We start from the raw sequence: 24552 nt of genomic DNA, 5'->3' as shown, positions 1-24552 counted from the left end.
GCGGTTAAATTGTCTTGCAACATCACGTTGACTCGATCCTGCATACCAAGCATACCAATGGCTCGCAGACGCTCATTTTTGGACAGGCGTGGCATTTCGAAATGTTGAATTTTGTTGTTTTTCTGAGTGGTTGGTGCAGCACGATGCTAAACAATGCATATGGTATCGCGTTAACGCACGTGTTTTTTATACCCATTCTCGGGTAGTGAAATGCATGAGGCTTGCATAAAACTCAACTTTTGCATGCTTTTCTGTATCAGTTGCGTTTTTGTGACTTGATTCCATGCATGTACTACAATATTGAAAACCAAACTTTACTTGTTTGAAAAATACCCTAAAATATTGATGTCACGGGAACTTTTGTTGTTGATTATATGTTAATATTACTAACATATGAGAGGCAATTTAAACTCAGTGAAGAAGCTTTCGACACCACGTTTGAAAACAATGTTTCAGTGAAGCACCCAATTTATCATGTAGTGACAAATAACTTGCAGTCAGCAACACATTGGGAACCCGTATCTACGCATAACTGTGAGTGTCAGTCAACAGTGTTTAGAGGAAAGAAGGCAGTGTATCGATGTATGGAGCTTGAAAGTTGTTCCTGCGTGACTGCCTCATTTGCATATTTATCTGATCGTGATAACAAGTTTATCACTATTGTAACCCTAGCGATTATATAATGAATACAGTTACCAGGAAAGTTCCGTTTGGTTGACTTCCTCTTGCATTGACGTTTCGCCTTCACTTCAAACCCAACATGGCGGCCTCCTGTGGGTTGTGTTGTGCATTACTGGGAGTAGCTTGCTGTTTTTGTCTTGTTCTGAGTGAGTATGTTCAACGATGTAATTGTTTTCTCAGATGATCAATATACCTCGATATACCCGCAACCCAAATGCAAGTGGATTTGCCATAAAAGAAAACACTTAATCAATAATTTCAATCGTATATGCCATAAACAGAGATTGTTATTTGCGTGTGATGCCATATCGTAAACATCACATATTTGGAATAATATAATATCCTCAAAGTCGGGCATGATATATATTTGATATTCCTCGAATAGGATATTTACGATACGGAAACACACGAAAGTAATACACTCTTTATCATAGAATGCCATTCTTAAAATAAGGGAAGTTTAACACATATTTGAATTCTATAAAACCATATTTAGAAACTGTGTAGGACTACAATACCTGAGTGAACCGCTCTATTTATGATACAGTATCAAATGACATGCAGTAATGTTGGTTTTCATCAGCTCACACCTAAATTTACTTTTGTGGAAATTATGTAAAGCCTTTTGACCAAGTTAGAGTTGTATAGATATATTGAAAGTAGTTCCTCCTGTGAGTCTGTGGCGGCCATAATACAAACTTCTCATTCCTCGGATTTGATATTTACCATACGGAAACACGAATGTAATACATTCTTTTTTATTTAATGTCATTTTTAAAATAACCGAAGATAAAGACATATTTGCATACACTAAAGTAATTTTGGAAACAGCGTAGGAATACAATATCTATGATTATTGGTTTATACGTTTATTTTCTCACCAGGTACCTGCCCTCCAGGACAGTTCGGAGACTCCTGTAGCTATTCCTGTCACTGTGAAGGAGGGGCCGTGTGTAACTCCACCACAGGAGAATGTCCTGGGGCCTGTGCACTACAGTGGAGGGATGGGAGGAACGGCACTTGCCAAAGAGGCAAGTAATCGTCTTTCGTTCTCTTTATGTCAAGCAATATTCCTGCAGTTTCAGTCCTTGGTGTCTACATATCACAAATTTTGACGTAAAGTCGAGCATGCGCTTTTAACCAAGATTTCAAAGAGCGTAAAACGACTCTTGCTCAGAAGTTGTTTAATAAAGGCTACAACATTCAAGCCTCGGTAAAGCTTTCAAAACAGTTTAATGCTAGACATGTAGAGGACATATCGAAATATGACGCATCAGTGACAAAAATCATGTTCGAGGCAATTCCCTATTTCGACTTGTCCCGTATTTTTTCAGGTGAAAAATTTACTTGCTCTTGCATGTGTTTGTGACGATGCCACCGGTGGGGCACGATGTCCTCACCTTTTTGCGAACACCTGGTATCATTACTATTCGATAGTAATATTTATGAACACATGCTCGCGATATAGCCGGAATCGTACAATCGACTGTTCTTGGCAGAAATTTCATATGTAAAATGAAAAGGGTTGTGTCGCTTTTATTTGCTGGACTTTGTTGATTTCCCCATCGCAAGGGATAAAGACATCTTTATCACTATGAATCTGTTGGTATTTATAGGAAATTGCATTAACAGATACATGTTTATTAAAATATTTATGCAAACATATATATACTGAACGGACTTTTGTTATTCAAAATTATATATTGTCAAAATGATGTCAGCTGTGATATAATACTCCATGACATACACTGCAATGTGAGTAGACATCAACAGAAATCAGTGACGTAGAACGATGTGGCTGGCGTTACTGTGGAAGTGGTATCACAACTGAAAGTCAAATTTTCAAAAACGTATTTAGCCACCGTCTGCATCAATCAGAGCTCTGCATCGGCGTCACATTGACGTCTCATTGACGTCACCAATGACTGGATTTCTTTTTGTGGAATGTTATTCCATTCTGCAAGCAAGACAGTTTCAAGTTCTGACGTCTGGTTAGACTGCAGGAAGTCACGTGTGATGCGCGCGGTGTGACTTGTGGCATTGTCATGCTGAAACGTCATGTTGGTGTTGACGTTGAGGTAAGGGACATCATGCTAACCAAGAATCTCGTCCTTGTAGCGCATCGCATTCAGGTTTCTACGAATAGGAACAAGAGATGTGCGATGACCGTATGCAATTCCAGCCCAAACCATTACAGATCCAGCTCCTCCAAAACAATCTCTCTCAAGAACACCAGCGTCAGCATAACGCTCATTCCTCCGTCTGTACACCCGATGTCGATCGTCACCTCTGCAGCGTGAAAAACAGGATTCGTCACTACAGAGGGCTACCTGCCATTCACGTCGAGTCCAACGCAGACGTGTACGAGCCCACTCTCAACGTTGACGTCGATGACGTTGATGTAAGAACTTGCCCAACGTATGGCCTTCCGGCTCTCAGGCCATATCATCGCAGCCGATTGCGAACATTTTGAGCACTGATTCTGTTGTTATCTTGAGTGATCTGCGCAGTAATAGTTGCTTGGAGAAAACGATTGCGTAAATGTAACGTCACAATATAGCGGTCTTGAGCTGGTGTTGTTACAGGTGGACGTCCATTTCTCGGGCGATCATTGGTTACTCCAGTTGCATTGTAACGCTCCCTCAGACGTTGCACTGACCTCACATACTCACCACCTTGTAATGCAACGTCTGCAGTACACATGCCTGCGTGCAACATTCCGATTGCTCTGTCACATTATTGGGGATTCTTAGCATTTGTTTTAAAGGCAATCGCGGGAAAAAGAATGTGTTTACGATGTTTTCTCGTGTCTTCTAACAATTGCCGTCAATGAAAACCAGTCACCCTAACATTCACGCATACGACATGTTTCTTGTGCGATGCACGTGCGTTTTGCATGTTTTTAGGATTTGAACGTTTGATAATGTTGAGTTTACTGTGCGGGTTTGATACCCGAACGCGCTTGTCTTATCTATCAACTAAGTTATTGCAGACAAATATAAGAAATATAGTTGAGTTATTTTAAAAATCGGACGTTTCGTTTTCGGTCCAGTATATAATTAGTAGAATGGAGTTATTAACATTAACATTTTCAGTGGATGTAACCTCAATTAGTGTGGTCGAAGTAGCATAAATACTTATCCCCGGCATGAAACATCATTCAAAGTAGTTCTCATTCTGGCCATAGTTTAAATCGTAGTATACTTTTTGATTATAAATGCATAAAAGGCAAAATAGTGGAGCAAATTATATGTATGGTGGTGCAGATAGTATGAATCAATCACTGAAAATAAGTGATAACTCCAGGTCGTCGTGAAAAGCTCATAAAAGCAACATTCTTGGACCGTGTTTCCTGTAAAGACATATGATCGGACCTGTAAATTAATAATTATTTTACTTATGACATAGACGAATTTAGGAATATTCAATTCTTGAGTTAGTGGGTGTATTGACTTCAAATGAATAAGTAGATAGGAGGGAGCGACGTAGTTATTTCACCGCCTAGGTAATAACCAGTGTTAATATGTGTATTGCAGTAATGTGTATTGCTTCTTAAGATAATGTAATGAGAAGGAGAAATAATATTAAATTTGTTCATATTTTACCTTCTTGTGTTATTCCAAATTCATATGTTTAGAATTTGGATTCGAACACGATACAATGTTTCTAAATCATGTAATCCCAATCGTAGAAAGGAGTCAGACATGAATGCATCTGAAAATCTGAATCCAACGTAAGACCACACGAAACACCTATCGTCCACCAAAGTCACCATTGGCCAGCTTGCTTTATTGCCATCTCGTCAATTGAACATCAAACCCTCCAGCAAATAGACGTGGCATCGTACATGCGTTCAGGTGAGAGTAAAGCCGAATACCGAATGGCGTAATCTGACGTCTAACCAACTCCGCAAGACGACGTATTCTGGCGTGTCTTTACGTACGCAGATTTGACTGATTATTTCAATTCCATCCAGTTCAGAGTGGCTTTACTCCAAACCACAGTGTGTTTACAGTGACTGCAGTCTGACAACATACCCCTATGCCCTTGTTGTCATCTTGGGCCCTATATCTTCTCCACCATTACAACTCTATCACTACTGTCTGTGTTCATATTTCCTCATTACAAACGCTACATTTGGAAAATCGTCTTAGACTCTGTCTGACAATGCATTTGTCTATAGTTTGGTATTTTGTCTGTTGCGACTCAGTGTACACAAAAACAAATGTGTGGTAACTGACATAAAGTCGACTGTTTATTGGTGATTTTGTATCATCTTAAAAACACCTGGAATAAGTGCGTTTCAAGATAAAATGAAAGTGTTTAAATCATTAAGCCAGTGTTTGAACTTGATAATTGGTACAGTTTTACGACAGGTGTTTGGAGACTTCAAAATGGCTGAATGTAAGAATCTCTCTTAGGTTGGACTGTACGATTGCTGCCTAATTCTTTTAAGAGAACAATTTCAACAAAGAGCATTTAGGGTTTTAATATTTCCCATATTCACTTCCCATACAAGTAATAAGTGTTAAAGATACGTTCTACGAGTAATGTAGCCTATCTGTATCCATGGGAGTCTATGTTACGTTACGCAACCCATACTACCGAATAATAACTGTTCACAAGCGATGAGTGAGTGTGTTTGGTTTTACGCTTCTTTTAGCAATGTCCCAGAAATGTCATGGGGCTTCACACATTGTACGAATGTAGGGAATCAAACACGGAATTCGGCGTGACGAGCAAAGGCTTTAGTCACTAGACTACCCCATCGCCCTTGTTCACAAGTAGGTTTGCTATCATATCAAGTTCCACCGTAACAGCGATAATACAATAATCACCTAAATTATATGCAAGCTAAGGGCATCAATTATGGACAACTCAAAGTATCACGTATTAAGACTAATATACAAGTAAGTACAAGTACAAGTAAGAATGACTTTGTCGCTATTGCATTTTTTATATAAACTAGTGTCCAAAAGAAACGATACCACCTGTTTGCAACGACATAAAAGAAAAACTAAACAAGGCAGAAGTTTAGGATTGGTGGTATGCTTTTGAGAAATCCTTTCACAACATCTGTACAAAAATTTCATTTCAATAAAATCTGTTCAACCAATATGACAAGCCTTTAAAGATGGGTGGGGTCGAAAAATGAACATTTCGTTAGAGCACTGATCACAGAAACAACGGGAAATTTCACACCACACGTCTCAAAGTCAAGTCAGTAGCGGGTATGTCCAACGTGAGCATCAACACATGCCAGAACACGCCTACGGACTGATGACGTCAAACGTCTGATGACGTTGGGAGTGATGCGTTGCCATTCCTCGAGGAGACATCGTTCCAAGTCCTGGACGTTGACTGGAGGCACACGGCGACGTCGGATTTGCCGATCGAGGTGGTCCCATAAGTGCTCGATGGGATTCATGTCCGGTGAACATGCGGGCCATGGCAAAACCTGTACGTTGGCGTTGGCAAGGAAGTTCTGTGTCAATCTTGCTGTGTGTGGCCTTGCATTGTCATGTTGGAAAAGGAGTCCACGAGGCTGTTGCTGAATAAAGGGCACCACAACAGGCCGTAGGCTGTCATCAAGATAACGCTGTGCATTCAGGTTTCCACGAATTACGACAAGCATCGTTTTGACGTCACCACATATGCCACCCCAAACCATTAACCCTCCACCTCCAAACGGCCGGACCTGTTGGATACAGTTAGGCGCCAAACGTTCACCAAATCGTCGGTATACAAGCTGCCGCCCATCGTTTCTGAAGATGTGGAATCTGCTCTCATCAGAGAACATTACATGTGCCCAGTCCCGCCGTTGCTAATGTCGAACTCGCCTGGCCCAGATCAGTCTGTTGTTCCGGTGTCGAGGCGTCAGGAACGGTCCGCGGTAGGGATGACGTGGCCGGATACCATACTGCCGTAGTCTCCTGTAGACGGTCTGTCGACTGATCCTGTGTCCCAGTGCTGTAGCCGTCGTGGACGTCGCTGTTACGGTGCGGTTCCTCAGGTGTAATACCCGGATGTAAAGATCTTCACGGGGCGTGGTTACTCGTGGTCTTCCACTCCTGGGCCTGTCTGACGTCTGACCTGTCTGACGTAACCGCTGCATCAACCTGGTGATAGTAATGCGTGCGCAGCTCAACCTTCTGGCGACGTCGACGTGTGACGCTCCTTGTTGGACCATTCCAACGGCTCTCTCTCTCTCGATGGCTGTCAAACGTGGCATATCTTGTGTTCTTTTTGTTGCTGTCATATCAACGTGTCTGATCAGCCGTTTTATACATTTTTTATGCACGTGCAGAACATGCTAGAGAGGGAAATGTCACTTTCACGAAATTTACGTTTTTTCCCGGAAGTGATCACGTGTTCCCGGTATTTTTTATCGACTATGCTGTGTTTAGGGATGTGCAATACGAATTGGCATGTTTTCATACTAGACAATTCACTTAGTAAAAAACAATTTTGAAAATAAGTTGGCATCGTTTCTTTTGGACACTAGTTTATTTCAATTTGACAAATATTTTCTTGAAATATTATATGAAAACGGAAACAATGAACTGACATGAGTCTTTGACACAATATGGACAGGATTGTATCTAATCTACCAGCACTTCTTAAATTCACGTGCTCGATTGAGTTTGAGTAACATATATCAACATGTCCTTCCTACAGAGAACGTAGCCCTCCACAAGACAGCCACCTCTACATCTGGAACACTTGATGGTTACAACTTGACTCCAGACAAGGCTGTGGACGGCAACAGGACCCAGGTCATGGAGTCCGGCTCCTGCTTCCACTCTGCTGCCAACTCCCCGAGTATGTGGAGGGTGGACCTGGGACGGCAGTACAGGGTACATCATGTTACAGTCTACCACAGGAATGTCCGTATGTTGCATGTTTATGTTAGATCTGAATCTGCTGACTTATTGTAATACATCAAATAGATCAGTGTGTATATTCTTAGTCAAAGTGATATCCTTATATTATTCTTTTATTCATTGACCTGACATGTTTTATTACTTCTTGGAACTTTTTTAAATAACTTAAGCTCTCAAACTTTGATGTGGTAGATCCTCTATACCAAGAAGTGACAAAACTGTGTCGAAACTCCATCTCGTACTTGAATATTTATTAACTTTATAACAAATGTCCCATTTCGAGTTTCACATTGGTTGTTATCTGTCACTCGTCAAGACCTTATTTGGGAACATATGCCGCAATGGGGCTCGAACTTTGGGTATGACATGACGGCGTGTGTCAGGTGACCGGGCTACACTGATACAACATTGTGTGAATTCAACTAGTTTCTCTGTGAACCAAGGTACTTACGGAGACTGGTCAAAAGGTTCTAAGCCTAACAAACAAAACCAACTATTGTGAAAGTATTTTTTATTTGATTTTTCAACATAATCTTCCTGCTTTTCAAAACACTGTATCGATAGTGAAGCTTTTCAATTCCTGTCAGGAAGAAGTTTTCTGAAGCCACCTAGAAAAATCCATTCACGTCAGCTTTAAGGTCATTGTTGTCGTCATAGCGCTTTCCACGAAGGTGTTCTTTCAGTTTAGGAAACAGGTGAAAATTACTTGGTGCCAGGTCTGGCGGGTATGGAGGACGAGGAAGCTCTTCGAGCCCACCTTGTCGCACAGCAGCCGTTGCAGCCGTTGCACAGCAGCCGTTGCAAGTAGACTAAATAAAAACCTGTCAACGATGGACAGTACAATATCTAGAATATCACAGATTTGATTTAGAACTAGCTGAGAATATTTATAAGCAGAAAGTTTTAGTTTACAAGACAATATAAAAATGGGATTGAGATCGTCAGTCACTGAAGGGTGATCACCATAATAGGGACCATGGGGACTTAAAGTACCTTTGCTTCCTGCATGGACCCCGGTAGGATGTATATCACCCTACAGTCACTGAGGATAGTTTTCCAGTTAAGCCTAAGATTAAAATGACGAAAATGCTACGTTTAAAAGTCTGGCATGCATAAAAATACTTCGAATGATTTGGGACTTACATACCCTCTTAGGGGGACAATAAATTTACGCTGCTTTAACCCCACTCACAACCTAAGTTATGAATTAGCACTACCAATTAATAAAATAACACATTAAGTACATCAAAATTTATGGACAAGTTCGATTTCTTTTAAAACGCATAATATTAAATGAGAATTAACATCATTAAAAAGGTCCTTAACTGTTTTAACACTGAAATATTTATCCCTTGTGATGGAAAAAACAATACAGTCAAGCAGGACATGCTTGACCGTGATTCTTTCATCACAAGGAATACAAAACGAAGGATCTTCACCTTTTAATAAGAACTCATTTGTGTATCTGCTGTGGCCAATACGACATCGTAGCATAATGACCTCTTCAAATCTGGATTGACAGCCCAAGTAGGTGTAACCGATATTTGGTTTAATTTCATGTAATTTATTTATACCTATTTGGGTGTCCCACTTCTTTTGCATCAGATCACGGATGTAAGATCTAATAACAGGTTCATAATTACTGTATGGGATAAGAAGTGGTGGCACAGATTTGTTGAGTGCCGCTCTTGCAGTAGCATCGGCCATTGTGTTACCAATGATACCAACATGGCTTGGTAACCAACAAAAGACGATGTCATATCGGCCAGTAGCAAGATCATTAATCTTTATGTTTCGTTTGGTTGTCGACATATTTTAGTGCTGTTAAAATAGCATTTGCTTCTGCTGTGACTATAGAGTGAGTGAGTGAGTGAAAATTTAAAGTCACATCGGCAATATCTCAGACATATCGTGACTTTCAAAGGTTATATATAATGAATACATGTAAACTATAAAAACCTGTCAACAACGGACAGTAAAATAACTAGACTTATCACAGATTATGATTTAAAACTAGCATGGAACCATAAAAATACATCACTAGACAGAACAACACCTTATAAAAAAGAGCTATAGATCGCCATCTGCTGAAGGTAGATCACCATACTAGGGTCCATGGGGACTTACAGTACTTTAGCTTCTTGCATGAACCCTAGCAGGATTTACATCATCCCTTCAGGAGTTGGTGATTATTGTCAATTTAGTCATATTAAAGAACACATATCCTGTGATTAAAACCGTGGCAGTAATAAATAAACTGTGAATGTACTTACGTACCATCTCCGGTGGACAATACATATGTGCTACTTCAACCACAGCCACTAACAATCTTAGTTATCCAATTTATTCTACCAATATTAAAAGATTGTTTATTAGTTACAAAACACAAAACATATATCAAAATGTATTTAACATTTCTATTTCTTTTAAAAAACTAAGTATTAAATGAGAGCTAATATTGTTAAAAACATCCTTTAACGATGAAAATTTGAAATATTGATCCCTTGTGATGGAAAAACCAATACAGTCAAGCAGGATATGCTTGACCGTGATTCTTTCATCACAAGGGATACAGAATGGAGGATCCTCACCTTTCAATATATATCCATTTGTATATCTGATATGGCCAATACGGCATCGTCGTTTTATGACCTCTTCAAATCTGGACTAACAACCAAAGTAGGTGTAGCCAATAGTTGGTTTTATCTCATGTAATTTATTGATACCTACTTGGGTGTCCCACTTCTTTTGCATCAGATCTCGGATGAAATATCTAATTACAGGTTTGATATCACTGTGGTGTCACAGATTTGTTAAGTGCTGCTTTGCAGCAGCATCGGCCATTGTGTTCCCAGTGATTCCAACATGGCTGGCTAACCAACAAAAAACGATGTCGTATTTGCCAGTAGCAAGATCATTAAATAATTCAATAATTTCTATTAAAAGTGGATGTGTGGAAGTCATGTTTTCAATAGCCTAAAGACAAGAAAGAGAGTCTGAAAAAATGATAAACTCTTTATGTTTAGATTGGTTGTCGACATATTTTAGTGCTGTTAAAATAGCCTTTGCTTCTGCTGTGAAAATAGAACAGTTATCTGGTAGCCGGGATGAGATAGTCATGGATCCAATGATGGTTGCGCTGGCAACAGCATTTCCATCCTTGGATCCATCTGTAAATATAGATCTGTAAGTGTCTATGTTTTCAAGATTGATTTGAGCAGCAGAACGTATTTTAGAGATATACTGCAAAGATAATTTGATGCGACGTTGTTGAAGGGATGGCTCATCATCCTCCACATATAAACTGTGAATAGGTGAAGTTCGGAAGGCTCCAAGACAAAGCCTCAGGCCTTGGTGATGAACGGTATCTAATAATTTTAAATTGCACCTACAAGCCCTATCATAGATGATGGAGACGTAATCAAGTGTAGAACGGATAAGAACTCTGTATAGTTGGAGGGTTTTCTGATCTCCTCCCCACTTAGAATAAGAGACAACTTTTAACAAATCTAGGGCCTTCAGACATTTATTCTTCAAGTATTTTCATGTGTGGCACGAAGGTCAAATTATGATAAAATATTATGCCTACAAATTTGGCTTCTTGTACAACTTTAATAGGGGTTTTATCTAATATTAGTTCGCGGTCTTTGTGAGGTTTATATTTTCCACAAAAATGAATGCAGTTTGTTTTAGATTTTGAGAACTCATATCCATTTATGAATTTTATTCAAAGAAATCTGCAGTTGCCTTTCAACAGTATCCATGCTTTTGCCTCGACAAGAAATGTTAAAATCATCCACAAACACTGATCCATCAGTAGAATCATTTAAAAATTTAGATAAACTGTTTATCTGAATACTAAACAAAGTGACAGACAAGATACCGCCTTGTGGGACACCCTGATACTGATTATAATGATCAGGCAGGGAAAACCCACACGAACTTGAAATTGCCTGTAGGTTAAAAACTCGGAAATGAATTGAAGCAAATGGCCTTGCTATCCAAAATCATGTAAATCTTTTAAAATACCTTGTTTCAATGTAGTGTCATATGCTTTTTCGAGATCGAAAAAGATAGACACTGCATGCTGTTTATTTATTATTGGAATTTTTAACAAATGACTCTAAGCGAACCAAATGATCTATGGTACTTCTGTTTTTTCCCGAAGCCACATTGTATGTTAGTAATGAGATTGTTGGTCTCTAAGTACCAAACTAGTCGATTATTTATCATGCGTTCCATGGTTTTGCAAACGCAGACGTCCAAATATGATAAACATTTTTTTGTCAATAACGTTCCTAAAGATGATTCTGGTACGTGTTTCAGGAGTTGATAACGAATGTTATCAGCTCCAGTAGCAGTGTCATGGGCTTCTTCAAGGGCTGTATGGAGTTCATGAATAGAGAAAAGTTCATTATAATCTTCCCCTTTATCTGATTTTAAATTAATAGTTTTCTTTTCTTGCTGTTTTTATAGGTTTTGGAATTTAGGGTCATAGTTAGTTGAGGAAGAATGTTTAGCCAAAGGTTCAACGAGTTTGTTTGCAACATCAGATGTTTCAGTTTGTAGTACATCCCGATTTTGGAGATGCTGGATGCTGGATTTGATTTAATTTTCTGAATGGTGTTCCAAACTTTAGACATGGGCGTACGTGAATTGATTTTTAAGACATAAGTTTGCCATGACTGGCACTTATTTTGCTTAAAAATACGTCATGCTTTATCATTTATCATATTAAATCTATTCAAATTAGGTACCATAGGATGGCAAGGAAATAGGTTTCAGCCTTTTTCCGTGCCTTCCTTGCTTGCTTGCAGTCATTGTTAAATCATGGTTTAGGGATGTGTGGATTTGCAGAGGACTTTGGAATACATTAATCAGCAATTTTGTGAAGTTCATAATAGAAGATATGGATAGGATCAGGAGCGTTGATAAACAAATCAGGAGTTAATTTGTTGGAGGACAGTAATTCAAACAAAGGCCAGTTTGCTTTCGTAAAGTTCTATGGTGATGATGGCTAAACATCAGAAGGGGTAACCGTTTTCAGAATGGTTGGAAAGTGGTCACTTCCACAGAGGTCAGCGTGGACTGACCACTCAAATTCATTCAACAGATCAGAGTCTGTAATTTACAAATCAAGGGAAGAGTATGTACCTGTACCGGGATGTAAATATGTTTGGGAGTTATCATTAAAAAGACATAAAGCATTGATGGAAATAAAATCTTCGAGATTCTTCCCCTTAGTGCTGGTATAATCACTACCCCATAGTGGATTATGTCCATTCAAATCACCCATTATGATACAGGGCTTAGGAAGCTGGTCATACAGTGCTTGAAGAACATTTTGCTGAACAGATGAAGATGCAGGAATATAAAAAGAACACAAAGTAAAAACAATGTGTAAGGTTATACGGACAGCAACAGCTTGGAGTGAGTGAGTGAGTGAGTGAGTGAGTGAGTGAGTGAGTTGGGTTTAACGCCGCTTTTAACATTATTCCAGTTATATCACGGCGTGTCAGTGCACGGGTATGGTGGCAACAGCCAGGGAATATTGAGAGGTACAGGACAGTGGATGATACCTTGCCTCGCTTACACTGAAGAACCTCCCGTGGCTTAACCCCTAGAGGTGAAAAGAAGTGACAGGAATTATACTGCCTGATGTCGAGTTGGTCGGTATTCTTCAAGTAGGTTTCTTGAAGACATAAAGCTGATGGTTTAAAATCTTGTAATAAGAGTTGGAGATCATTATAATTATGTATGTCAGAGTCCTCTGCAATTCCATTGAATGAGTTGACCTGAGCAGCTCATGGCTGCTCCACTGGGGAACTTGAGCGGGAGGGACGTCCAGTCCCATGGACTGGCTGTGTGGGAGTGAGGCCCCAGAGGCTCAAACGGATTATGAACCTCAACAGAAGTTGTAACAGGAGAAGGTAGCTCCATGTGTTGGAGTGTTCTGGCTTTTCTCCTTATTTGCTTGTTAGCTGATTTCGATAAATGGGCTTCGCCTTGAAATGTTTCTTTTTCGTTTATAGGGTCTGGTTCTGGCTCTGAGTGGTGAGTTTGATCAGAAGGTGGTGATTGAATGTTTTCAGTTTGGGTGGCAGATGTTGATATCGTTGGATAGCTTTGAGATGCCTTAATGGTGTCATCAATGGTAATTTGGTCATCCTTCAACCAAGAGATAGAAGTCTAGCATTGTAAGGAGACTGTAGTTACTTTGGTACATGGAACTGGAGAAGAAGAGATGGCAGCTGAATAGCTTTTAGAAGAAGGTGTTTGTGGAGGAATTACTAACTTTTTAGCTTCAGTGTATGAAATGTTATTAGTATGCCTGAGTTTCAATATTTTGGTTTCAAGACCAAAAGCAGGACATGCTTTTGGTGAGGACAAGTGCTCCCCGTTGCAGTTGGCACACCGGATCTCTTTTGTGCAGTCTGAACTCTCATACGTTTCACTGCAATGGAAGCACCTTGCCTTGTTAGTGCAAGTTTTGGAACCATGACCAAATTTTTGACACTTGTAACATCGGAGTGGATTTGGAACATAGACCTCCACTCCGATGTTAAAGTAACCTGCTTTTATAGACTTTGGAAGGGTTGTGAGAACCAAAGTGAAAAGGTAGCTTTGGGTATTGATAAATAAATCTGCTTTTCTGGTAAACCGCTTAACCTCGGTGACACCTTGGGTTTTAATTCAGTTGCAATCTATTCTTCTGTCATGTCTGACAGACAGCGAGCTCGATCTCTAACAATGCTCCTACTAGAGTTCAGTGTCTTGTGCACTGAGACAGCAATCCGTGTATTGACAAACTGCTGGAGGCCCAACATGTACAGATTGACGGATTGCTGTCTCTGTGCACATTGCACAAGGATTGATCCGTCTTAACCTCACCACAGGCATTTTGGATACCCTTGGATATTGCAAACGGGTTGAGTTTTAAAGGACTATTATCTATAGTTGAAATGACTAAGAATCTTGGCCAAGATTCTTTCATTATTGGAGATAATTCATCATCAGATGACGAAGGAAGGTGCCTTCTTTTATTAGCTTTCGATGAACCAGTGGCTGTGTTGTTAGCCATGATATAAGAATATTATTCAGCAGTCCTGCTCCCCACCCGCCATCGAGTGTCAACAAGGACGATGTTGCAGTGGAAGCCAGTCTGCAACATCAGGGTTGCAGGAATGTTATACTTCAGAAATAAAGACGTGAATAGCTGATGTTAATAAAAGAGAATTGTCAGGCTGGTTCGGCCCATGGCATTTTCCTATAAAAACACAGAATTCAGCGGTGCGTACAACCAGATTGGCCCATGAGTGAGTGAGTGAGTGAGTGAGTTGGGTTTAACGCCGCTTTTAACAGTATTCCAGTTATATCGCGGCGTGTCAACTTAATGTGGGAGGAAAGCCCGAAGTGATGCAGGTCTCCGACGTTTACCACTTCGGTGGAACCCACGAGCACGGGTATGGTGCTGACAAACCTAGAAACATAATCCGGGCGAACCGGGATTCGAACCCACAATCATAGGTTTCTGGCGTGCCCAAGGGACGCAATTGCACAGCGAATCGCGGCGCCTTAGACGACTGGGATTGGCCCATGAGCAAACGCCTGCTGGCATAGGACTCTACGCAAAATTGAAATTTACATTGTCAAAGGTTTTTATATATCCTGATCAGAAATAGTTTGATATATTTCGAAATTATTCAATTCAAGTATTTCATGCACAGGGCATGGCGTGACCAGCTGACTGATAGAATCGGGCCAATTCTACCACCCGTTTAGGTGAAGTAAGGGTCGAAGGGGTGTGTTTGGCAAAAGGAACACCGGTTCCTGACTCCAGTGCCCTCAACCACCAGAATCCCGTCCTCCACCGACACAGGGGCGCAACCCACGGCAAACGGGTAGCCCAATTTGTCGCCTTTTACGACCAGCAAACGGGTGCTGAGGACACGTTCTTGTCTATCGTCCCCGGGTCCCCACGGGGAGAGGGGTGTGAGAAGAGACATTGCCATGAAATAATAAAACTCCAGCAGTCAGCATTTCTCACAGATTTTCTTTGATAGAATCTCTCAGTCGATGAAGCGAATCAGCATTGTAGGCACTGGTAATTGTCCTTTGATTTTCGAAGTTATCAACAAGGACCACACCCTTTGCATCCCAGGAATACAGTGGCTATAACTTTCTTCACTGATATTGAAGACTCGAAGTTCTTTTGTGCCTGAGACGTCGAATGGTGCCATTCCATGGATTGACGTTTTGACTCGGGATCGTAGTGGTAGAGCCATGTTTCATCCCCCGTTACTAATCTCTATTTGAATTTGACGAAACCCTCGTCAATTAGCTCTATATTTTCTCTTGCAACGTCAGTTCTTTTTGCCTTAAGATCGAAATTTAGAAACTTTGGCACCCAACGATCAGATATTCATCTGTCAATGTTCATGAATAATAGTTTCAATGGATCCATGGCAACACTGGTAATACGTCTATCTGACAGTATATCTTTTTTCTCTTTGATTAAATCTTCATTGATGAAAGTTGAGGGACGTCCAAAGCTCAGGTCGTCATCAAGACTTGCTCTCCCACCCTTAAACATAGCTGCCAACACTTGTGACATGCGGTCATGAATTATTTAGGGAGTACTTTTCTCTAAAGTAAAAACCTTGATGACTGCTCGGTATTCGTTCTTTTCAATGTCTGTGTCCAGTTGGACCACTCTCACGTTCAGCTGGCTGTCATTTTTCACACGGCCTCAACAGACCAAATACACTTGCAATGAACTACTCAAACAATGTAGTATATTAACTAGTTCACCAGCCCTCGTAAGTGTTGATGGTTGTGGCTGACACTTTACCTTACAGTGTAACAAACTATAAAACTGTATACGTTGAAGTTATTTTGAGAGAATTTAAGACAACAAAATATCGTTGTTTATTCATTTATACTTAGCTAGTTTGTACACTTCTCATTGAGATCTGAGGTAAATGTTATATTGGCATCGATGTTCATTCATACAGTCAGTTAACAAATTGTTACTTTTATTTGGAAACATGTGTAACATAGCTTTACACTTGTAGTCAATTGTCATGAAATAAGCTAAGCATTTTATTCATAGTCATATCTATATATTCGGGAGAATATGATAGGTCGACGATGACAGGAGAAAATATATCACGAATATAATATTGCAAAGATACTAGGGAAAGACCATGTTATTTATTGTTAACTGATGAATAACAAATAGTTGTTATGTAATGGTGTGTTAGTAATACTATCTGTGCTGTTCCTGAACAACTACTTGAAACGTTACTATACAGAGAACTGACGCGATACGATTAAAGTTGTAAATAAATATATCACATGTACAATAAGTACAACGGTTATGCCAGATGCAGTACGTGTGTACAGGGAACATGCAGGTACATACACACAGTACTTAGTCATGGAAATCCGCCAAACTCCACGTCCGCGTTAAAATCCATGTAAAAAGTGAGGTCACGCATTTCATTACTCTCATGTTGTTTATCAAATTTGAAAGAGGCGTCTCCGCTTGACAGTTTATTGCCTTGCTGATGCGTAATCCCGAGTTCCCCTTATCGCAGACACTGGAGTCATCATTGATTTTCATATAATTTGCACCGCAACTTTTACGCTCAGTGGAATCTGTTTCGGCGGATAATGGAGACTGGGTCTTCCCTGGCATTGACGTTTTACACTAACCTGGCAACTGTCAGTTATGGTTATGGCTCATTTTGATTATTCATGTTTTTATGTTATAATAATACATAATGAGGATAAGTTACACTTCTGTTTTTTTTATGGTATTAACTTGAAGAAGAGCATGATAAATGTATTCAATCACTTCGTAAATGAATACGTCAACTGATCATTTCTCCACATACAAATTGAGATATTTCCCCGTTTAGAAATCAAACTGTCAATTTCGGAAGGCTCTTTTACTACCAATCTCTGAAAAGAGCCATAAATAGTAAAATGAGGTGTGCTTTGTAGTACAAATGGGAATAATACCTGGTTTGGTGATAATTTGTCTCATTCAGTGACCTTGACATTGATAATTAAGCCAACTCTAGGTATAGTGTTTAAACATAGCAATACCGGCAAATATCATTATACTTACATCTCTTTTATAATTATTTATCAACATTACATACAGTCTTAATCATCAAACTTGATGACGTATACACGACTGTGAAATAGATAACAAGGGTAAGGGCAAACGTGTTCCACTCAAAACTGAAACACTTGTCAAACTCTTTAAGAACTTGGATTTGGAGAAGAGGCGCGGAAGACCGCTTATTGCTTTTGATCGAGTATATGAGAGAACTGCAAAAGGCTTAAGGAATTTATGCTACTATGTATAATATTGTCAACATGCAGAACACTGCCGTAAATATATGTTAAACTATGAGAGTGATTGATCTTTGAAAGGTTTATAGGTGTTCTGACAACGAAGGCCATTTACACCTTGCTCATAATTAAGGTTTGCTAAATTTCTAGTAATGTTTATGAAGTACAAAAACTGCCACATGCTTTAACATAAGCATTAATTATACATTCTGAACTTCATGACAAAACAATATTCCGAGAACATATCAATCCAGTCAACGAGAGGTCAATATTGATAACTTTAAGAGCCTCCATCATTACCTTACGTTGATCTACATATTTTGACAATGCAGCACATAATGAACCACATTGTCAACCTCATTAGAAACTGTACAATTAGCAGAAACGTCTTTATTAAGAAATTGTGATATGCACCAAGACCACAATGCCCGAGACGAAGTCTACTTAAGAGAACCTTTTCTCCCCGATTATTTAAAGATATATGTTATATATTATTAAAAGACTCGGTGCCATAAAGATGGCGTGCTTTTAAGGATTATGGCCACCTCTGTTACCATTTTGTTTAGCATGGGTATTACTAACGGTGTCTAATTCTGCAGGAGAAGACATTATTAAGTCATCCTTTTCTGACTCATCAAAGTCTAATGCAACTCATGCCAATTTATTAACTTTCTCATGTCCATGCAGTCCAACATGAGCAAGTATCAATGAAAAGTCAACATCCAAAATACCATTACTTAATTCATGAAAAAGGACGAGTATAGTGTTGATTACATCCTGCGGATTGGAGGAGGGAAGCTCTATATAATATCATATATAGCTTCAAATCAGACCCACAGAAGACAAGGGCTGAGATCACACTTCTTTGAAGATGTACATCAGACAGAGTAGTTCAATTGCGAACATGAATACTTCTATCCCTCCTAACTTATACAGTTTTATCAGCGAACCTTCCCCCCACAACAAGTCCATGGAAACAACCATTATATACTCACTGCTACCTTAAGCCTTTTTAATTTCAGTTTCAAGTCCAAATAAATGATCAGCACAAGGTCGACTTTTATGGAAGCCTAATTGAACGTTTGGAAAGAGATTGTTCTTTCACATGAAATAAATCAAACGATTATTATAACAGGCGTGATCGGTTAACGCAGACCAGTTGGCTTCAGAGAAATGCCACTTCTGAGCTGTTTCCTTTAGTTCAGCTATTGTGAAAAGTTCAAGGATGGTAAACACAAGCTAAATCCTGGGACGAAATGAAACAAGTCATACCATGTCATAGAACCAGCATTAAGAAGGAACAGATTCTTTTCATCAAAATGGGTCTTAAAAGCTTTACCCCCAGCATCCAAACTAACAGCTCCCCACAATGGACATTTACTATTACAATCAGAGAAAAATAGTCATCATGGGAAGTACGACCATTTTTGAAGACATTAAAAATTGAGACTGATCTTTTAACCTTTAAATGAATAGTAACCACATTTGCTTCTAATTCAGATTGTGGCAAATGGCAAGGATTTCATTAATTCTTTAAACTTTAGCTTCAGGTATATTGATGATTTTATATCGTTCAATAGCCATCAAATAGCAAACTCCCTTCCACTGACTTGCCCATATGAACTAGGAATGAAGGAGACCGGGTTAGAAAGCCTCAACATTTTCATATTTATATCTTTGCATAAAGATTCAGCGTAAAGACACTCTCTCCAAGACTGTATGGAAAGAGGGATGACTTCAACTTTCAAATAGTCAACTTTCCCTAATGGCGAACTCTAGTCTTGCAGCTCCAGTCCTTGGTGTCTACATTCACAAGGTTTGATGTACAATCAAACATGATCTACTTACCAAGATTTCAAAGAGCGGCACACGACTCTTGCTCAGAAGTTGTTTGATCAAGGTTACAACATTCAAGGCCTCAGTGAAGCCTTCCAAAGGTAGAGGCCATTTCCAACTTCGACGAATCAGTGACAACAAGATTTCCGATGCAATTCCCTATATTGACTGGTGCCATATGTTCCTGTGTTTTCTTCAGGTGAACAATTGACATGCCTTCGTATGTGTGTCACGGTTGCCACCGGTTGGGCAGGTTACGATCACCTTTTCGCGAACATTTGGTATCATCACTATTTAATAGTGATTCACAAACAGATGCTCATGATATAGTCGATTCAAACAATCGACTCTGCTTACGGAAGAGATTTCTTATGAATATGGAAAGAGTTTTGTTGCTTTTATTGTCAAGCAACTAAATGCTGTCCCTCCTCCTGCGTGGTCAGATATTGCTTTTGGTTTTGATGAGCCAGTTCAGTTCAAGTCAACCACTGTTATCATTAGGACCGGTATTGATGATGATGACGATAGTTCAACAACCCTTTGTCAACTGATGACACTGCATGCTTTGGCGAGAGTATTGACTAAGGTTAGTACTGAAATGATCAGTGTTAACCGGATGTCCAGGGGTGATGTTAGTGTAACAGCAAAACCAGTTTAGGCTGGCAAAAACTTACGCAAGTCACAGAACTTGATGAACATAATATCACAGCGTCACAACCACAATCACAAATTAGATTCCGTGGAGTTATCGGTGGTATTGGTCTCGATGTTGACATGAGTGAAGTTGAGGAAGAAATATAATATAAATTGCCAATGCAAGAGAATAATCAGCCCAGATACCAGTTGTCATAAATTTTGAAATGATATGAATGGACCACTGAAAATCAGTGATGACACCAGGTCTTCGTGAAAAGGGGGGCGTGTCCTGCCCTTCCGGTAGCACCCACCATTCACACAATTTGCAGTACTCCTGTTCATGTGACGTCAGCCTGTAAACAAACCAGACAATCCAATGACACGATAGTAGTATAACTAATATTACTGAAAGTGTGGCTCCTAATATGACATAAAAAAAAGCTGTAATGCAAAACTGGATGTATAAGCAAGGTATCGTGTATCCAACCAAGGTTCCAAGCCAGTTTTATATGAGAAGATCACATTTTACAACACGCAGGCTGTTTATCAGACAGACAAGATGGCGGCTGATCAATGCAACATTGTACTTCAGTGCAACATTGCCAACTCAATCCAAAAGAACTAATCCGGACAAATTGTTGAAAAAATTATGGCAGAAAGAACACTTCACTTAAATGTCCGAAGTTAAATTGTTTGTCCAAGCTTCGAATAGAACATAATGTATGGCAAAATGCTAAAAGACGCGTAACTGAAATTGATCAACAGTATCGCCAATCAGAGAGTTTAAACTACAGCAACAACGATCCAGTAATTGTAAATCTTTCAGACAGTTCACACTCTGATTCAGAAAATGTTTCATAATGTGTCACAGGAAGTCTGGAGAGAATTTTGTTATTGTGCTTACAACTTGCACGTGCTGCGAGTGTCGTCAAATCTACGGTTCGTTTCGGTATTGTTCCTCGTTACTTGAACTTTGTCAAAAAACAACAACTTTATCATTTTGGTCCTGTATATATTTATTTGGGTAAATGTTAAGACTCTGTTTTGATAACCATATGTAAGGTATACTTGTTATAACTTGATACCTAGTTTTGTTGTACATGATTTATATGCAATCTTTGTGTTATCTCGAAGAAGCCAATTTATAAAGTGTCAAGTAATTTTTAGTAGTAATTAAAAATCCGTGCCTCACAAACTGCGGAACAGATTAAGATATATTCTCTACATTTTATATGTGCGTCATTACCATCTCTCCTCTATATAAAGTGTGAGTGAATCGTGAAGATTTAACTTTCAGTTTTACACAGGATAGCTAACTGCAGCATACACCTGAGTAATGACACCTCCTCTAACGGGACACTGTGCTACACATTCCCTGCCACTGTCAACAACTCAGTGATCGACCTGGTGTGTGACGGCAGGGGCAGATACCTCACCATCAGGAACCCGGGGAGGGCGGCTGACCATGATGACACGCTCAACATCTGTGAAGTGGAAATATACTGTATGTTAAATAAAGGGAATCTACGGTCTGGACAAATAACATTGATTTTAATATAACATCACATATTATCTCATGTTAAGCCTTTCTGACCAACTGAATTTGGACGGCCAAGGTGATGTGTTGGTACTATCATATTTTACATAATCTACCAATTGATAACGTGCCATCTTATTTGACAAAAAATATCTATATATAATATATTTACTTATCGTGACGAAATAGGACTAATTTGAATATTTGTTAAAACGTGGCTTACACCCTACCATGTCATCACCCGTATGGTAAATATACGTGATGCGCTCATAACATGTATGGTGTTTCATTAAATTCGTGCAAAAGTTAAACATGGTATATGCACTACATGTGACCTTTACTGTGGAAAAGGCTGGATATTATTTGGAAGATGTCTAGCTCAAACGAAGCTTTAGATAAAGTATTAAATGGAATTATCCAAAGAATCATTACAGTTTATTTTAAGTTGAATATTGAATATCATTGTATATTTCCATTTAGATTATGACGCCTTTCGTAACTCAATAAACCTGAATTTCTTTGAGGACTTATTTTCCAAACAGACATTTCCATATAAAAATATTTATTGTTTCAGTTAAAATATGATCATCCTACTGTTGATTCCGTTTTACAAATCCACGTATAGGACCGATGTATTAAATGGCCACTGTAAACATATGAATGAAATGCCACTAAAATTTAGTCTTATTACAATGAGTTTAGCAAATGCGCTTTCGTGTTGCTGGATTTTCTGAGCGATCACTTTATTGTCTGATTTGTTCACATGCCGCCGGACCCGTGAAGATCCGGGGTAGGCCTTCAGTAACCCATGCTTGCCGTAAAAGGCAACTATTCTTGTCGTAAAAGGCGTGTAACGGGATCGGGTGGTCAGGCTCGCTGACTTGGTTGATGCATGTCATCGATTCCAAATGAGTGGATTGATCCTCATGATATCAATCACTGGATTATCTGGTCCAGACTCAATTATTTACAGACCGCAGTCATATAGCTGGAATATTGCTGAATGCGGCGTTAAACAAACAAACAAACAAACAAACAATGTGCTGCCGTCCTAGGCAAAACACAAAAACTTGATCCGTTCAAATAAATTTCACTGATATTTTTGTCTTTTCTGCCCACTGCAAATTGTTTCTGCGGATAATCAAGATTGGTTATTACTATTATTGGTTATTGTTTGGCGTTCATATTTAACATTACTAATGTTCAAAGCAGTATAGTGACTGGAGAAGTCTTGATGTGATTAAGGCAGTTGATGAGGGATTTTACCTTATTACTGAATCGCACAATCAATTAGAATAGGTTAACTCAAAGACGATACGTCTTGTAATATTGTTAATCAAACTGTCTCAATTAAGATTCCGGGTTAGAATAGGTCTTCAGCAACCCATACTTGCCGTAAAAGGCGACTAACGGGATCGGGTGGTCAGGCTCGCTGACTTGGTTGATACATGTCATCGATCCCAATTGCGTGGATCGATGTTCATGCTGTTAATCACTGAATTGTCTGGTCCAGACTCGATAATATACAGACCGCCGTCATATAGCTGGAATATTGCTTAGTGCGGCGTTAAACAACAAACAGACAAACAAAACATTTGAATGAACGAGGTTCGACTTGAATATGACATGTGATTCCCCCTCCTTGCATGTGCAGTGTGCAGTCATGGGACATACGGCAATTTCTGCAACAACTTCTGCAACTGTCTGAACATCTCCTGTGACCCAGTCAACGGCATGTGTCCTGGAGACTGTAGGCCAGGGTGGCAGGGACAGAGGTGTGATACAGGTGAGGAGGTCTTACTGTCAGGTGCAGTGTGACCCAGTTAGTGGTGTGTCACCTGGAGACTGTAGACTAGGGTGGCACGGAGACAGGTGTGATACAGTTGAGGAGGTCTTACTGGCTGGTGTAGTGTGACCCAGTCAGTGGTGTGCGTCCTGGAGACTGTAGACCAGGGTGGTCGGGAGACAGGTGTGATACAGGTGAGGAGGTCTTAATGTCAGTTGTAGTGGGACCCAGTCAGTGGTGTGTTTCCTGGAGACTGTAGACCAGGGTGGCAGGGAGACAGGTGTGATATAGGTGAGGAGGTCTTACTGTCAGGTGTAGTGTTGTCCAGTCAGTGGTGTGTGTCCTGGAGACTTTAGACAAGGGTGGCAGGGAGACAGGTGTGATACAGGTGAGGAGGTCTGACTGTGAGGTGTTGTGTGACCCAGTCAGTGGTGTGTGTCCTGGAGACTGGAGACCAGGGTGGCAGGGAGACAGGTGTGATACAGGTGAGGTGGTCTTACTGACAGGTGTAGTGTGACCCAGTCAGTTCCATGTGTCCTGGAGACTGGAGACCAGGGTGTCAGGGAGACAGGTGTGATACAGGTGAGGAGGTCTTACTGACAGGTGTAGTGTGACCCAGTCAGTGGCATGTGTCCTGGAGACTGTAGACCAGGGTGGCAGGGTGCCAGGTGTGATACAGGTGAGGAGATCTTACTGGCGGGTGTAGTGTTGTCCAGTCAGTGGTGTGTCTCCTGGAAACTGGAGACCAGGGTGGCAGGAAGACAGGTGTGATACAGTTGAGGAGGTCTTACTGGCAGGTGTAGTGTTGTCCAGTCATTGGTGTATGT

At 39.9% G+C, this 24552-nt stretch overlaps 1 protein-coding gene across 1 annotated transcript; it reads left to right on the top strand.

The window, feature by feature from the left end:
* Positions 1-760: 760 nt before the first annotated feature.
* LOC139463709 (fucolectin-1-like) lies at positions 761-23757 on the top strand. Its single transcript, XM_071244963.1, has 5 exons — positions 761-827; positions 1566-1712; positions 7360-7572; positions 21700-21906; positions 23594-23757. Exons 1-5 carry the CDS (start codon positions 761-763, stop codon positions 23755-23757), a joined length of 798 nt encoding a protein of 265 aa, XP_071101064.1.
* The last annotated feature ends 795 nt before the right edge of the window (positions 23758-24552 follow it).

The sequence above is a fragment of the Haliotis cracherodii genome, unplaced genomic scaffold (assembly GCF_022045235.1).
Source record: "Haliotis cracherodii isolate W230 unplaced genomic scaffold, xgHalCrac1.p SCAF_16, whole genome shotgun sequence".
Classification (NCBI taxonomy): domain Eukaryota; kingdom Metazoa; phylum Mollusca; class Gastropoda; order Lepetellida; family Haliotidae; genus Haliotis; species Haliotis cracherodii.
This window is presented reverse-complemented; position numbering and strand designations above follow the sequence as displayed.

Excerpts from the sequence above, each read along its gene's own strand:
- LOC139463709 (XM_071244963.1), top strand. The coding sequence starts at position 761 with ATGGCGGCCTCCTGTGGGTTGTGTTGTGCATTACTGGGAGTAGCTTGC. Across the intron at positions 828-1,565 it reads CTGTTTTTGTCTTGTTCTGA|GTACCTGCCCTCCAGGACAG; the intron begins GTGAGTATGTTC and ends TTTTCTCACCAG. Across the intron at positions 1,713-7,359 it reads GAACGGCACTTGCCAAAGAG|AGAACGTAGCCCTCCACAAG; the intron begins GCAAGTAATCGT and ends TCCTTCCTACAG.